General features: G+C 36.7%; 3 protein-coding genes across 3 annotated transcripts; all 3 read left to right on the plus strand.

The window, feature by feature from the left end:
* The first annotated feature begins 3159 nt into the window (after window positions 1-3159).
* On the plus strand, window positions 3160-7119 carry selenot1b (selenoprotein T, 1b). The gene is made up of 6 exons (XM_056239411.1): window positions 3160-3350; window positions 4293-4403; window positions 4509-4635; window positions 5195-5282; window positions 5384-5541; window positions 6949-7119. The coding sequence occupies exons 1-5, from the start codon at window positions 3160-3162 to the stop codon at window positions 5506-5508; spliced, it is 642 nt and encodes a 213-aa protein (XP_056095386.1). The 3' UTR covers window positions 5509-5541; window positions 6949-7119.
* Window positions 7120-8123: 1004 nt separating this feature from the next.
* tsen34 (TSEN34 tRNA splicing endonuclease subunit) lies at window positions 8124-13136 on the plus strand. The gene is made up of 4 exons (XM_056239379.1): window positions 8124-8739; window positions 9653-9794; window positions 11826-12098; window positions 12706-13136. The coding sequence occupies exons 1-4, from the start codon at window positions 8413-8415 to the stop codon at window positions 12921-12923; spliced, it is 960 nt and encodes a 319-aa protein (XP_056095354.1). The 5' UTR covers window positions 8124-8412; the 3' UTR covers window positions 12924-13136.
* Window positions 13137-13862: 726 nt separating this feature from the next.
* Window positions 13863-16606, plus strand: bcl7bb (BAF chromatin remodeling complex subunit BCL7B b). The gene is made up of 6 exons (XM_056239382.1): window positions 13863-14083; window positions 14677-14752; window positions 14839-14941; window positions 15199-15381; window positions 15733-15812; window positions 15915-16606. Exons 1-6 carry the CDS (start codon window positions 13992-13994, stop codon window positions 15984-15986), a joined length of 606 nt encoding a protein of 201 aa, XP_056095357.1. The 5' UTR covers window positions 13863-13991; the 3' UTR covers window positions 15987-16606.
* The last annotated feature ends 147 nt before the right edge of the window (window positions 16607-16753 follow it).

Here is a 16753-nt window from a genome sequence, read left to right on the forward strand (position 1 = left end):
AATTTACATGGGTCCTATTGTTTAGCCTCGCAATGTCATTGGATGGTAAATGTGTGTATAGGTCTTGCCATGTGGCCATGAACTCATTCAACCTGTAAACTTTCCTGGAAGCGTATATCCTTGTTTCATTGGACTGGATATCTCAACATTGAAGTAAGTAAAACCCCAGAAATATATTTTTTGTGTGTGATTATTATGTCTAGTTCATGTAAATACTTGGTTATTGTGGAATGCATGCATTAAATTGGATTTTTTAGCTTGTTATGTCTTTGTTGATTTCTTTCAACGTTGGTAGAGAATGGTAGTCAAAATAGCACGTGCAACTTGCACATTACATGGAGACATGGCACCTCTCAAATGTTCACATATAGGAGAAATACTTACAGAAATATAATGTATTTGATTATTCACAATTTCTAAATGTGTTATTTGTTATAATTTTTCAGTTTATATCAGATTTGAATCATTCTAAATGAATAAATAATTTCTGGTTGCAGTGTTTTAAGTCCTCTCAGTACCAGTATTTGAAATTGTTCCTGTAGCAGTAAAATATAGTTAACTGTTTTTTTGTTGTTGTTGTTTGCTCAAACATCTGCTTGTTGCAAGGCAGACACTGTTTGTGGAATGCTTTCGAGGATGGTTATTCAAGGCCATGTGTGAATGTCCAGACATATAGGGGGTTGCATGGTTCATTGTTCAGGGACAGGTGCTAGTGTTCTGGAATGTGGGGATGTGAGAGGTCTGGGGGTTTGTATGTTCCTTTTCGAATTGTGTGACTTCAGTGGAATGTATCACATCAATAGGATTCATTTACATTTAAATGATTTATACTTGAACTCTTACAACTATTATTTTCATTTAAGAATGACATCCGCAAGAGGCTCCCACAGCGTGTATGATGTTATTGCTGCTGTCCAAAATGGAGAGAGTGATGTTGAAATGGAATCGGACACCAGTGATTCGAGTGATGAGGAGGGGGTTGAAAATGTTGATGAAGTGGAGAAAGAGAATCAGACACCCACTGATTGTCCAGCTGCTGACGATGAGGACATCGAGCCAAGCCAACCAGCTAAACTGACAATGCCCCGGGACCGGTATCGCTGGATGAAAAAGAATTTAATCAGTCCTAATACTGATTTCTCTGGTCCGGACGTCACCAGTGGTGCTGTTTCCTTCCAGACACAACTGGAGTACTTTCAGAGGTTTGTGTCAGAAGACATGATTCAAACTCTGAGAGAAAACACTAATCAGTACAGCTATCAAAAGACTGGAACAACTATAAACGCAGACCACTAAGATCTGGTCCACAAACTATGAGCTGGCTTAAGCTGGTTGTTGAATGCCAGACTGGTCCACAGCTTGTAAACTGGCTTGGGCTAGTTGTTGGATGCCAGACTGGACCACAGATTATAAGCTGACTTGGGCTGGTTGTTGGATACTAGACTGGTTTGCCGATTATGAGCTAGCATGGGCTGGTTGTTAAATGCCAGACTGGACTGATGATTCCTTTCAAGGGGAAATTCAGTGCCATTAAGCAGCGAGGCAAACCTCAGCCATGGGGCTTCAAATTGTGGGTAAGAACAGGAATCTCTGGCATGCTCTGTGACTTTGATGTGTGCCAAGGCAGTGTTGATGGAAAAAAAGCCAAATGAGAACTTGGAATGTCAGGTGATGTTGTGATGAAGCTTGCCTCCACACTTCCAGAAGGTCAGAACTACAAGGTCTACCCAGACAACTTCTTCACCTGTGTCCCATTAGTAGTTCAGCTCCTTGATCGTGGAATTCATTATGTGGGAACATTCAGGCAAGAGCGCTTACCCAACTGTAACCTTGAAGATGAGAAGATCTTGAAGAAAAAGAGGAGAGGAAGCTTTGACATCAGAGTAGAGGCAAACCACAACATCTGTGCTGTCAAATGGTATGACAACAGGGCAGTCACACTTGTGTCATCCTTTGCTGGGACAGAACCTGTCCAAAAGATTCAATGCTGAAACAAAGCCACCAAATCCTACATTGAAGTTGAGAGACCTTACATTGTGGGTGCATACAACAAATACATGGGCGGTGTGGATTTGTTGGACTCATTTGCAGCCAAATACAAGTTCCCCATGAAAACGCGCCACTGGTACATTTACATCTTCTGGCACACCATTATCCTTGCTGTTATCAACGCCTGGCTCCTTTACAAACGGGACTGCAAAGCTCTCAATATTCCCAAGAAAAAGATGCTAAACAGGAGGCTGTTTCAAGGGCAGCTAGCATCCTCTCTCATCCTGGTAAGAATCCATTTCTGCTCTTTACCACATTTAATATTTGACTGATTATACCGTTTTTAATGTATGTTTGACATCGCAATTGATTCTTTTCTAATCGAATTCAGACAAACACAGCCGTTACCACACCAAGGAGAGGGCGGACATCTTCAGCCAGTAGGAGCCCTCTGACGTCCATAACAGTGACACCTCAGAAACCTGTGACTGCTCAGAGAAGACCCTCCTTAGGTCCACCAAATGAGGTCCCAGCCAAGAGTTGCAGGAAGTGCAATCTCCGTCTCTGCTTTTCAGAGGAAAGGAACTGCTTTTGGGACTACCATTGCAGTGAACACTGGACAATGTTTCTTTGACAGTTTTCAATCTGTTTTGTATTTAATATTTATATTTTGTTTATTTTTAATACATTTTAATGAATACAAATATGACTGTTGGGTGATTATTATTATTATTCATGATATTTACTGTTATGGTGCTATGCAAGCAATCCGCACTTCAAATGAGCCCTTAGTTGTTCTGTATATTTGTTCTGACAGTGTGAGTGCAAATGATGAAATTCGGCTCCCAAATAGGCCCAATTTCGCTTAAGAATTTCCTTAAAAACTTACTAAAACATAATTTAAAAATAAAAATCCTTCATTATTTGCATCAGAGCAGAGGCCTCCTACAACAACATCTGACAGGTGCATTTTTTTCTTTCTTTTTTTTCTATATTTGGGTCTTACAGGGTTAAAAGATTAAAAGATCCAGATTTTTGACCTTTAAAAGATTTGACATTTTAAAGATTGAAAACCTCGGTTCTAGTCATAGAGTGTAAATGCACAAAATAACAGCCTGTCTGAAGCACGCGAACTGATGATGAGAGCTTTTAATTTGACAGGCTGCATTTATGTATTTAATGCGGGAGTTTCCTGTTAGCTTCAGAGGTTTTGCGAGCAGATTGTGCGGGATGGAAACGCGGTGTTTAAGTCTTCTACTGGTCTGTGTGCTGTCAGTGTGTCATGCTACAGCCGAGAATGCCAGCGTTAAAAAGATGAAAATGCAATATACTGGAATGCCACTGCTGAAGTTTCAGATTTGGTAAGCAAATGGAATGTGCTTCCGTTTCCTGTCAGTGCGCGTGCTGATCAGTGTCATGTGTTGATGAAGCAACTTAATCTAAACTGAAATTATGTACATCAGTAAATGCACTAAATTTGGATCATGTATGTTTCCTATTAGTTTTCTATGTCTAGCTGAGCGTAATTGCCCCGTAGCCTATATATCAATGCAAAAATCATTAAAAAAAAAACAAAAACATGTAACGTTAACTGAATAATTACCATTTTAATATGTATAGTATACATAGTGTTTTATATGACATTACTCTCCTTGGTCATTCAGGACAAAACAACAAAAACGCCTTATAGCATTAGGAATTCATATTTTTGTACCGTTAGCAAACGGAAGTAGGCTAACGTTTTATAGCACACAATTAACCCTTAGGCCTACGAATATTAACCATGGTTTTACTACAGTAGTAACCATGATTTAACTATGATTTTTTTTTATATATTTTTTTTGCAGTAAAACCATAGCAGCTACAAAATTAACCATGGTTAACTATGGTTTTGTAGTAAAACCATGATAAACACAAAACTACATATGTTTTACAATAGTAAGTGTACTTTTGTCGCTCAACTTTGTTGTTAGGTATGGAAACTTGTTTTCACAATGGAATAAAAAAAGGTAGTTGTTTGTTGTTACTTTTTATTTTACAATTCTGACTTCTGCTTCGCAGTTGTGAGTTTATATCCAACAATTCTGACTTTTTTCTCAGAACTGTGAGATATAAAGAATAAACAATTAAGATATAAACAATTGTGAGTCTGAATTGTGAGGTAAAATGTTTTACCTTTTTATTTTTTATTCTGTGGCAGAAATAAGCTTTCATAATTATGCGAGCATATTATGTGAACCAGTTTATTGGTTTATTTTTCCTCGGTGGGTCAGTTCCTTAATTCAATGCGTCTCAATTTGCAGCGTGTCCTGAGGGTACAGGCGGGTGTTTGAAGAGTACTCCCGGGTTCTCACCCAGAGGTACCCAGACATCCGCATCGAGGGAAAAAACTTCCTGCCACAGCCTATATACAGGTGGGTTATTCTCACGCCTTAGACATTTTGTTTTGCAGACCATACAAATTCATGGTAGTCTGTGACTTCAACTCATAAACTTGTCTTTTTTTTTTTTTTTTTTAGGCACATAGCTTCCTTCCTCTCTGTCTTCAAATTTGTAGTGATTGGTTTAATTATCCTGGGCAAGGACCCTTTCACATTTTTCCATACGGAGACTCCAGGAATCTGGCTTTGGGCACAAGAGAATAAGGTCAGTGAGGGGCATTTTTGGAGTGCATATCAATTCCTGTTGAAAAAAAGTCACATTATATTTGGGAATATAGTAAGTCTCATTTACTAATAATTGCGTAGTTGGGGGATATCCCTGCCTCTGCTTTTGATATCCACCCTTCTGGTAGTTTATTTTTTCATTCCCATTAAAGAGACGTTTTGTAATCCGCTTTTTTTTTTCATTTCATTTTTTCCGTTTTTAATTTGTCTGGATTCTGTTCAGTTTTGAACATATAGGGTATATATCTCAGATAAATTTAAAATATAGTATCAGTTTTGTGTAAGTGTGGTTTCAGTTGTTTCTACATTTTTTTCCCCCCAAAAGTTTGTATGTTGTGTTCACGCACAGTCTTACCCCATAAGAACCTTTGAAAACAATGTAATAGAATTAAACATTTAGTTCATTAATTGAATGTTTGGGAAATCTGTTATTCAGTCAGTTCTGTTTGGTGATGCTAGTGATTCAGAAATTACAGTTCCCACGTGAAATGTTGCCTACTTACATGTGTTTGTGACCTCAGTTTGTTGTGTTTTTATAGATATATGCCTGCATGATGGTGTTCTTCCTCAGCAACATGATTGAAAACCAGTGCATGTCCTCTGGCGCCTTTGAAATCACACTTAATGGTAGGACTGATGATTGATAAATGATCAAAATACTGATTTCACACTACATGATGTTTAATACTAGTCATTTTTACTTTGCCTGTGTGTTTATGCGCTCACAGATGTGCCTGTATGGTCAAAGCTGGAGTCAGGCCACCTACCCTCCATGCAGCAGCTGTTGCAGATTCTGGAGAATGAGATGAAGCTGAGCGTACACATGGACTCTCTCCCCCACAGACGGGCGTAAGGCTGCAGGAACTGAACAGACCGGCTGTGACTTGTGGGTAGCCGGATGGTTTTTACGCCACCGTGAATATAGTGGTGCAGGGATGATGTGTTTCTGTAGGCCAAAACCCGGTTTTGGGTTAGCATTTTAGCACTTCTGGTTCCATCGTCCCGAAGTCAATGTTTTTTTTGTTTTTTTTGTTAAAAACCTGAAATAAGGTCTGTGGTGAACACAAGCTCAAGATATTTTCATGTTTTATTCTAAGACATAAAACACACCAGTAATACCCCACTTGTGATTTTTTTTAAAAAAAATTTTAAGCCTTTACATTTCTTGAAAGTGGTCGCTAACAAGTGTGGGACTACAGAGGACATTAAACTTCATCACACAGACCAGTAAATTCATAATTGGCTCTTGAAAAATATTCTAACTCAAACTTTCAGGGAAAATGTTTTTTTTTATTTTTTTTTATGAAGACTGAAAGAGCTGTCAGAAGCTTAAAGGGATACTCCACCCAAAAAATTCTGTCATCATTTACTCATTTAGCAAACCTGTATTAGTTTCTTTCGTCTGCTGAACACAAAGGAAGATATTTTGAAGAACGATTGGAACCAAACAGTTGTTTGGCACCATTGACTTCCATAGTAGAAAAAATATATATTATGGAAGTCAATGGTGCCAAAGTTCCAATCGCTCTCCAAAATATCTTCCTTTGTGTTCAGCAGAAGAAAGAAACTCATACAGGTTTGCAACAACTTGAGGGTGAGTAAATGATGACAGATTTTAATTTTTTGGTGGAGTATCCCTTTAATGGTGGTGACGTGGAAGTCTAGCCTACGTTTGTCTTGTATTTAGGCTCCAAAATTCCTAAAAGATGTGCTCATTTGTGAAAATTATCTTGATCCTTTATTTGTTGATCACAGAGCTTATTTTTTTGCAATAATTCAAAACCCTATGGAAAACCCTATTGGGTTTTTGTCAAAGTAACCAGGGTGATGCTGATTGCTTGTTTATCTACAAAAATGCATAATCCCTGCACCACTCTATTAAGATCAAAGATCTTTGAATGTGTCCAAAATAATACATTGTGATTTTAGTCACTATGAAATCAAAATTGACAATTCTTTTTTTTAAATTTTTTTATGGAATATTGCAGTATTTATTATAAATTACTTATCTGTGGACATACTTTTTTTTATTATTATTCATGTGCCTTCCTAATCTTTAATCAAAATAACTTGCAGCGAGATCTCTTCTCTGATGATGATAGTGTTTACTGGCGAGTAATTTTTTTTTTTATAACACTTTTCACTCAGATATACATCACAACAGGGAAGAAAAGACTATCGCAACTTCCATTTCATGCTGACTTTAAGAATATTCTGTAAATTCAGAACTCCAGATTGTTTTGAACCTCATACAACACTTCTCTGTTCCCCCTCTTTATAACTTTTTCTCCAGGTGTGTGATGTGAGCCATTGGTGTGTGAGACGGCATTAATGAAGGTTTGCACTGAATGCAGTGTGTCTGCTAGTGCAGGCTGGATGTCCAGTCCCTCTCGCTGCTCCATGAGTCTGCTGTACACACAGCCGCTCTGCAGTCTTCGGCCAATAAGAACATGTCCTGTTAAGTGGATCAAATTGGTGTCAAATACAGTGTTTTACCTGTTTTCAGGTGTATGCAGGAAGTAGACTGCTGTATTAATTACTGAAATCAGTTTTCAAAGTATTGGCGTTATTGGGAAATTCAAACTTTTTGTAATGTGTTCAGAACTACAAACTGTATTTGATTTTGCTCACTCATTTTATTGCGCCTTTCATCTCTCTTTATATGATCATATGCCAATTTATTCATTCCACTGATGTTTATGATGATTGCAATGTACGTTCTAGACAACGGTATTCTTTAAAAAACAGTTCTGTAAATGTGTCCAATAATGTACATATCATGAAGGATATACTTTAATAGAGTTTGATTTTTTTTAAAATCATATTTAATATTTGTTTATAATGTGTTTTGAATAAAGTCAATCAATGATGGATGTGTAAACAATTGGTACCATTTTTTTAAATTGGAAAACTTGCCTTCCATAAGAGGACTATCGCTCGGTGGCTCAGAATGCACCTTTGATCGGCATTTCTTTTTCAGGATGTATTTTTCTTTCCTTTACCATTTGTGCATTAAGCGGTGAAATATATTAAACCTATTAATTATAAGGCTTGGCAATGGCATCCGAAACCCAAATGGAAATACTAAAACGATTAAATAAAACGAGTATAGGTATTAGAAACGGCTGTGATTGGTTCATCTTAAAGAGCGAAGAGAAAAGTAACAGATCCCACATGAAAAAGCGGCTAATCACATCAACGGCTTTTTCGAGGGAGATTGCGTGTAACTTATTTTTATTATTATCATAATATATTATTTATATTATATCACCAATTGCTTGCCATGTAAATCTATTTTAAACCATGCCAGTAAAGCGAATTCTGACATGTAACTTTTAGGGGACCATTAGATGGCGCCAGCTGTTCTGTTTATTCAAACAGAGATTGTGGTCACATGGTATGCGATCAATGCATGCGAAGGAAGTTGTGTGAATACACGTGTTGTGAATCGCTATTTGACAATGATGTTTTTATAGTGAATTTATAATGTAAAAGTCTTGCAGCAGATGAAAGTACTGAAATAACATTCGTTTTCAGGCAGCGCGAGGTAAACGTGACCCTAGCATAGTTCATTTTGAAATATCTGTGCCATCACTGCAGTCATGTTACTTTAATTTTCTTCTTGAGGGTGAACCGAGATATCGTATTTACTGTTATAATTCGTAGTGCCGATACAAAATGTCTTGGTAAATGCTCTTTAGAGCGGAGGCACAGCGTACACATAATGTGTTGAGTCCAGGTGTGTTTTGGAAGAGTAATGGATGGGCATCCTGCGGAGATGAATATGCCACAATCATCATCAAGTATTGAAGTAAAGGATGATATGGATACCAGAAGTGAAAGTGAGAATCAGCCAGCAGGAGATGCTTTGGTGGACATCAGCTTTTGTGGATCCACTCCTCTGTTGTGGAAGGTCTCGGACATGAAACGGTGCAGGTCTGTGGGTGTGACCGGGGCTCTGGTGGGCTCTCTGGCCCGTCAGCCTCGGCAGAACGTGCGGCTGGGACGACCTCTGGAGCTCCTGCAGGAGGAGGCGCTGCTGCTGGAGGAGACGAGCACTGGTGTCGCTTCACTGCACACTCAGGTGTCACACTACACTACTACAGCCACATATCTATCTATCTATCTATCTATCTATCTATCTATCTATCTATCTATCTATCTATCTATCTATCTATCTATCTATCTATCTATCTATCTATCTATCTATCTAAAGCGGATTTACAGCCAAAGAACCAGAATGATTAATTAGGACAAGAGTCAGAATTATAATAAATTAAAGAAAAGTTTTACTGAAGATAGTTTGCAGTTTCATCAGGCAGAAGTCAGCTTCAAGACTCTCACAGGAGTTCGGAGGCCGCCCCGTTACAGTTACAAAGATCACATCAATTATACCCTACACCAAGGTCTACGTCCTTGCTTCAGGTTGAATCATTCTCATTGGCTAAGAAATAGATAAACATTGTAATTTTCCACACATATACAGATAGATTGAAGCATATCTCCATCGATTATGCAGCTGACACTCAGACCCTGAAGTTAGGCACGTCGTGACTCGTGACCTTCCAGGTCGCAGATTTGGGTTGCTGGGAGGCGGACACCAGCATGTCCAGAACAACAACTCAGTCAATCTCCAATAATAGCAGTGGTTCCTTAACCTGAAACTAAGCACCGACACAGCTTTTCCAAGGTTGGATTTGGCCAGGCTCTAACTATAAACAGGAGAGTCGTCTCAAAACATCAAGATAATACGTTCTTTCTCTAAAGGAAATAACACTTTAATCTAACACAGTAAAGTAAAGACTTTAGCTATGAAATGGTCTCTCAAACTATTGATTCCAATGACCCTTATATGTTTTAACACATGTTGAATACCTTTCTCAAACAAAACGAGTCCATATTTCATTTCTGGAAGCCGGGCTTTTTGATAGTATCTATCTATCTATCTCTCTGTGACTTTTTATGTGAGTGTATGTATGTGCTATTATTTTCATCAGGATTGTGGAGATGAAGAGATGCATTCAGCGGCTGTGAGGCAGTATGAGGCAGGTCTGGAGAGCAGTTATAAGGAACAGTGTGCTCTGGCCCTGGAGGACAAGAAGACCGTGCTGAAGAAAATCATCAATGAGAAAGAGAATGGTGAGAGAGAGATGCATACCTCATTACATGTCCATTTTACTTCACCTGTTCGCCAAATCATTTCAGTTATTTCAAAAGTCCTTACAGCCTACAACAGCAAAGGAACCAAAACCCACTTCGACACTGGCCAAGCACAGAAATATAGTGAACAATAGGATTAAAAACGACAAATTATTTCCATGTTTTTTTGCCACAAAGTAATGTTTTATAATGTACGGAATGCACATACTCTTTGTCTCCCGCTCTCCCACTCACTTGCGCACACACACACATACAGTACGGGCACACACTCACACAGAAACGTGTTGTCAGTGCTTCTTCGATGATTTTATCAGTAAATTAGTTTAGTAACTTAAAATCTACATTACATTTCTCAGTGAGGTCATGGGCTCTGTTCTTGAGGCAGATAAACTTACAGTTTCACTATTAGTAGAGACACTGCTGCCGAACACTGTTGAGAGACGCACAAACTCAGGTAATTCACACACTTTATCTCTTTCTCTCTCTCTAATAATTGCATTAATAACTGCATCAGTCTGTTATCAATGGCTCAAGCCTCTGTTACTAGCTCTAAAATTATGTTTTGGAATCACTAGCAATGGAGGCATGGGATGAGATGCGTAAGAAATTAGCCCTACACACAAGTCAATTCACCTTTATTTATATAGCGCTTTTTACAATACAGATTGTCTCAAAGCGGCTTTACAGAGATAACAGGAAAATAATGCTACAAAGTTTATTTCTAGAAGAAAATAGCGTCACTGCACACCTGTGTTTTAAGGACAAAAACCTGACAAATATCTTGAAATACAACATCTGAACAATGTCTTTTGGCGTGGTAACCATAGTATAAGCGGAATAATTGACGACAGGCCATTCAATTATTAGAAAATAACGCACAACCCATTCAAAGGCCCTTCGTCAATTATTCCTTACATTTGTTTTTTAAAAAGTGCAGTTACAGTTGAAGTTTAAGGGGCTTAAAATAAACATTAAAATGTTTTTTTTAACTACGATTCACTTTTAATGATTATCACTTTTCACTACACATATGGTTTCAAATTTCTGTGTAATGTAATATTTTGAGATTCATTAAACCCTTTTTAGTAAAATTGATTGATCAGCTGACAAGCGAATAGTAGTACATTACCAGGATACTGCAAATAATGCGCTTGACCTATTTTTATTTCCTAACTGTTATAATTGCTCCAAGCCTCACAAATAAAAAAAAATTAAATGTTTTCAAGTTTATTTTAAGGCATCAAAACTTTAAACATCAGAAGAAAAGTATTGGACATTTGACAGTTTGTCCCACAACTGTGTTAAAGTAGTAAAAACAAAAACATCCTCAGGGCTCAACACTAAGCCCCTGCCACAGAAATGAATGAATAAATACAAAATATTGTTTTTGACCCATGTAACCTTGTATTCTAACAAATAAGGGTATGACACCAGTGACATTTTTTCAATTCTTGATTACAATTTCGATACCACAGCAAAAACGACTAGCCAAACTAATATAAATATTCAAACATTAAAGGCAAGTAAACAGACAGTAATAAAAAAAAAAAAAAAAAAAAAAAAAAAAAAAATGAATTGCATGCATTAGCTCTAATACATGCAACAGTACAGAAATAAGACCGTAATTGAGTTAAGTTATTAAATGCAAAATAACACTGCATGATCTTCACTGTATAAATGAAATGTAGATTAATCTTTATTAAAGCCACATAAGTTATTTAGTCAAGAGCAGGGTGATTAACAAATGTTAAACTAATATTAGTTAGCCAGAATATTAGGCTGCTGTCACTTTAAGACTGAATGGACAGCTTTAATAATTTACTGACACACATCAGATTTTCTCTCAGTAGTTGATGTTCACTTAAAACATAACCGACTCTGTTTATGAGGATACTGTTCAAGGTGGGCATTTTGACATAATTTTGTGTGTATTTGTCTGTTCAAGCATGATAAGAGCCCTGATACTGTATACAATGTGTCAATGATATTTGACTCTTCCTGATCCCACAGCCACAGATGACTCCGGCAATGCAATTAGAGACCGTCTTAATGCATTGGACCAGGCTTTCCGCTTTCCGTGGCCGGCCATGGCGGTCCAGCTCTGTACTGCCCGTGCCGGCTTCAGCCACTGTCCAGAGGAACGCAGTTTCCTTTCCACTGATTGGCCAGTGCCTAGAGATGAACGCTTGAACACTAGATTCTGTGTATACAGGGATCTGAGAAATAAAGGCTTCTACCTGACCTCCGCAGGGAAGTTTGGAGGAGATTTCCTGGTATATCCAGGTATGTTTATGACGAAGGCAAATGTCTTTTTTTTTTTTAATGGAAGCTTCTTTCCACTTGAGAATAAAAAAAAAATCTGAATTATGAGATATAAACTCACAATTGTGATATAAATTCAGAATTGTGGGAAATAAACTCATTGAAAGATGTTAACTCGCGATTGCGAAATATAAACTCACAATTACCTTTGTTTTATTTTGTGAGAAAGTGACAGAATTGGAAGATGTAAACTTGGAATTGTTAGAAAAAAAAGTCCGAACTGTGAGATGTAAACTCGGAATTGTGAGGAAAAAAAAGCCAGAGTTGCGAGGTATAAACTCAGAATTGTGAGGAAAAAAGTCAGATATGGGACATGTAAACTCGGAATTGTGAGAAAAAAAGTCAGATTTGTGAGATGTAAACCCGGAATTGTGAGGGGAAAAAAAGAATTAGGACTCGCAATTCGGAGGGAAAAAGTCACAATTGTGAGCTTAAAAAAAGTCGCTATTAATATATATAAAAAAATTAAATTATGGAAACAAGCTTCCATAATTTTTCCATTGAATACAGACCGTAAGTATTTTCAGTGCAGCTTAATAGTTAAGATCTTATTATTGTCTTTTTGCAGGTGATCCTCTGCGTTTCCATGCTCATTTCATTGCATTATGCATTTCCATGGATGAAGAGCTACCTCTCTGTGATATTCTAGCTATAGCTCGTCTGGGCTCTAATGTGAAGAAAACAGTGTTGCTTTGCTCTCCGCAGAGCCGGAGTGAGACTGGGAAGGATGAGAGTGTGGAGTGTGATGTGGTGTATTCATCGCTGCAGTGGAGTTCTATGGTGTAACTACACAAATATAGCTTTTTTTTTCATCTATTTTTTATAGTTTATAGATGATGTGGTGCTATTGGAAACTCGGCGTGCCTTCTGGTGTGTGTGTGTGTGTGTGAGAGAGAGAAATTCTAATGACTGAATTCTGCTGGACTACTAAATGTGCATGACCAGCTATGCAGAGGGAGGATATTCCAATATCATCTAATAAATATCTTTAAAATGAAATGAAGTGTTTGAGTCTATTTATTTATAACATTGGTTTCCATTGTTACTCAGTTTAAACCTCATGAAGTATTAAAATCTACTGATAAAGTGAGATGACAAATATACTATGAACCTGTATTTATTCCTGTTATGCAGGAATACTTGTTAACTTTTGAAAAGTTAATTAATAAAGTAAATATTGAAACAATATGCAATGTGTTTGAAATATTTTGATTGAAGAAACATTTTGGTAGCACTTTATAATAAGATCCCATTAGTTTAACATTAGTTAATGCACTAACATTAAACAATACATTTGTTACAAGATTCATCTTTATTAATGTAGTTAACAAGTGGTATTTTTACTGTATTCTTCTAGCACCAAAATGGTGAAAATATTTATAATTTCATGTTCATGCTATTTTAATAAAGGACAACTAATATTATTTACATTTATTTTAAAATCGCAATTTTAACATTTTATCCAATATGATGATATATATCAAATGCAATATGATGGAGAGTGGAGACGTTAAATTTACTGCATAATAGGAGTCTGTCAAGTCCCAGAATATTTAAAGTGCAAAACACTGTCATCTGGTGGTATGATGAGGACGTTATAATGTACGTAACAGCTTATTTTGATGTTCACTCATATGGCTGTTATTAGATAACAGAATTCAAATAATGATTTATAATGAAAATAAATTAATTAATAAATTAAATATGGGGAATGTGAAAAATGCAAAGAGGCAGAACCAGTGGCGCGTTATGAAGTCTCGCGAGACAGAGACGAAGACAGGGTGAGATCAAGTCGCAGACGGAGGAAGGCAAGAAAAAGAGGAAGATCTTGACAAACTAATAAAACCCATTAAAATGTCGGGACGGTCCGTGCGGGCGGAGACACGCAGCCGTGCAAAAGATGATATCAAGAAAGTGATGGCGGCAATTGAAAGGGTCCGTCGGTGGTAAGTTATCTTTTCGAAGAGGGAGACAAGTTTCTTTTCTTCTACGTTACAAAAATAAACTTCAGTGGCGGGGAGAGTGGCGTCATTCAGTAACATGACAGACAAGCAAGGCAACCAATGGGCTTCACTGTATACTGTGTGTGGGCGTGTCCGTCATAGAAGTGTCAATTGTTGAATGTTGGTGATGTTCGGAATGTCTGAAATGTAAAATTTAGCATTTTTACATATACATTACAGGACGTGAATGCAACGTATATGCGTGAATCTTATTAAATCTGCCAAGAATTAGAATCGTAATGAAAAGAAAATAATCATTAGTCATGTTAAAATATTTGCATTTATTTATTGTACTGTTTAAATATTGTTTTTATTGTATTATGGTATAATTACTGCATTACATTATTTAATGAGAACTACCACTGAGAATAACAAAAATACACTCACAAAAAAACATCTAGGGGCATTTCTTTACTGAGAATCTGCAAACACAATGGTCCTAACATTGGTTTTATGCTCTTTATGCTAAATGTAATTTAATGGGGAAAATGTGCTTGTTTATGTGAGGTTAACCTGTAAAATGTTTGTCCTTTTAGGGAAAAAAAGTGGGTTACAGTGGGAGACACATCATTACGAATATTCAAATGGGTCCCTGTCACAGAAACTAAACAGGTGTGTGTATCATATCATCTTGAGTCCAGCTCCCAGATATATAAATATGGTCTTCAAGTTCAAAATGTCTTTTTTCTTTCTCGTAGATATACAAGCCTAAAGCGGCAGGTACTGCAGTGAGGAAACTGAAGGGCTTTCCTACAGATGTAGTGTTGGAAAATGCCCGTTCTGTGCTACTGGATTTTCAGGGTAATACAGGTTATGTTTATGTCAGACACAAGGAGGCTTAATATTTCCTCTGTAAACAATTCAGAACATCCTCCTCTATTTAATGTCACGCAACACTGGGCTGTGTTGCTATACTCTAGTTACTTGACCTGTTGTTTGCAATGTCGACAATGTTGTTGGCATACCAATTTTACCATGCTGAAGTACTTAAAGCATAATTCACACATTTCTTTAGAAGACTGCACACAAATATGTTTTTGGTTTATTCTCCTAAACAGATGACAACAGTAACCAGAGTTTCCTATCAGATGCCTATCAGTCTAATACAAAAGTGGACAGCAGCAGCAACTCCAGTCCACAGCATGTGAGTGAGGCAGTGAGCCCTTCCCAACCACCTTACTTCCGTACAGAGGATTCCCAGCCGCCCACCCTGGGACAGGAGACAATGGAGGCTGAGAGAGGTGAGAAATACTGTAGTTTACCCTATCAAAATACAATAATATAATACAATGATATATTTGATTTAAATACCGATATGTTTAACAATAACAACAATCTGGGTTTTTTTTTTTACTTGTTTTGCAATACTGTATTGAGAATTTGCAATTTTTATGAATTGTTATGAAAATAATGCAATCTTTTTTTCACTCCTAAAACAGACTTGAAATTAAAAGATCATTCAATTTCTTATTCTTTCTTTCTTTCTTTTAATTTTGGGACTTTCACAAAAGTATCTAATGATTATGCATCCTTCATTTCACATTGCATACTAGTATTTTACTTAGCTTTTCATGATCAACCCCCATATTTAGAGACATCAACAACCAGCAGTGAGGTCACGGATGAGCCCCCAACTCTAATTAAAGAAGATGTGTTGTCGCTTTCTACTCAGGTAACATCCACTAATCTTCATATAAATACTCAATTAAAAGAGATTTTATATATTGTAGATATTATGAATGCATGCCGTGTGTGACATTACTGTTTTTCATAGGAGGAAGAGGAGTTGATTGGAGCCCCGCCGCTTAAAAGAGTTTGCACTGAGCAAAACTCAACTCTTAGTTAGCACTATTATGCTGAACATCACAGGTCAAAAGTATGGAATACATTTTGAAAGAGACTGAACTGTACATTTAAGAGCCGTTTTACAGCCTGCCAAATGCCTGAAATTCGCTTTTGTGATCAAGAAACAAGCTTGAAATTGTTTTTGTTTGTACATAAAAAGATTTTACTTGGGTCTTTTCAGGTATTTTCTTATGAAGGTTTGTATTACATCTTGAAAATAAATTGTTTAATTGCATGTTTCTTAATCTAAATTGAGAAAGAACTGTATCAGTATAATACATGTGAGTCTGCATGGAGTGATGATTGGTATATACAGTATGACAAAACAGTTGAATTTTAAACATTTTAATTTGTTTTGTGTTTGCGGCATCCTTATAGATTATACAAATAACTTTTATTGGCTTGTTTTACTTTGCTTCATTGTAAAAATACTTAAATGCATGCAGTTTAGGGCAATTTTAAATAACCTCTGTGTTATCTATTTCTTCATTTGTTTATTATTGTTCATTGTACTGCATCCAATTACTGAACTTTGTTTTTGTTTTTAAAGGAATGCTTATATTTTATAAATGGTAAGGTAACTTACAGATTTGTATTTTAAATAAAAAGACTTCCACTTTCCATTGCCTTTGAAGTATTTTTCAAATAAAAAAGAAATATGTTTGTATGATCCATAAACTGGTAAAAAATTTACCTGGACTTCTTCACCAGAGATGGAAAATAAAACTACTTTGGATTCATTTGATTATTTTCTCTGATGCATTGTAT

Source organism: Rhinichthys klamathensis, unplaced genomic scaffold, assembly GCF_029890125.1.
Source record: "Rhinichthys klamathensis goyatoka isolate OS25496 unplaced genomic scaffold, OSU_Roscu_1.1 h1tg000561l_1, whole genome shotgun sequence".
Taxonomy (NCBI): domain Eukaryota; kingdom Metazoa; phylum Chordata; class Actinopteri; order Cypriniformes; family Leuciscidae; genus Rhinichthys; species Rhinichthys klamathensis.

What these genes read in the sequence shown, in the direction of transcription:
- tsen34 (XM_056239379.1), top strand. Translation starts at nt 8,413, where the DNA reads ATGGATGGGCATCCTGCGGAGATGAATATGCCACAATCATCATCAAGT. An exon ending in CATCAATGAGAAAGAGAATG is followed by an intron (nt 9,795 to 11,825) that starts GTGAGAGAGAGA and finishes CTGATCCCACAG; the next exon opens with CCACAGATGACTCCGGCAAT. An exon ending in AGATTTCCTGGTATATCCAG is followed by an intron (nt 12,099 to 12,705) that starts GTATGTTTATGA and finishes GTCTTTTTGCAG; the next exon opens with GTGATCCTCTGCGTTTCCAT.
- bcl7bb (XM_056239382.1), top strand. Translation starts at nt 13,992, where the DNA reads ATGTCGGGACGGTCCGTGCGGGCGGAGACACGCAGCCGTGCAAAAGAT. An exon ending in TGTGCTACTGGATTTTCAGG is followed by an intron (nt 14,942 to 15,198) that starts GTAATACAGGTT and finishes TCTCCTAAACAG; the next exon opens with ATGACAACAGTAACCAGAGT. An exon ending in TGTTGTCGCTTTCTACTCAG is followed by an intron (nt 15,813 to 15,914) that starts GTAACATCCACT and finishes TGTTTTTCATAG; the next exon opens with GAGGAAGAGGAGTTGATTGG.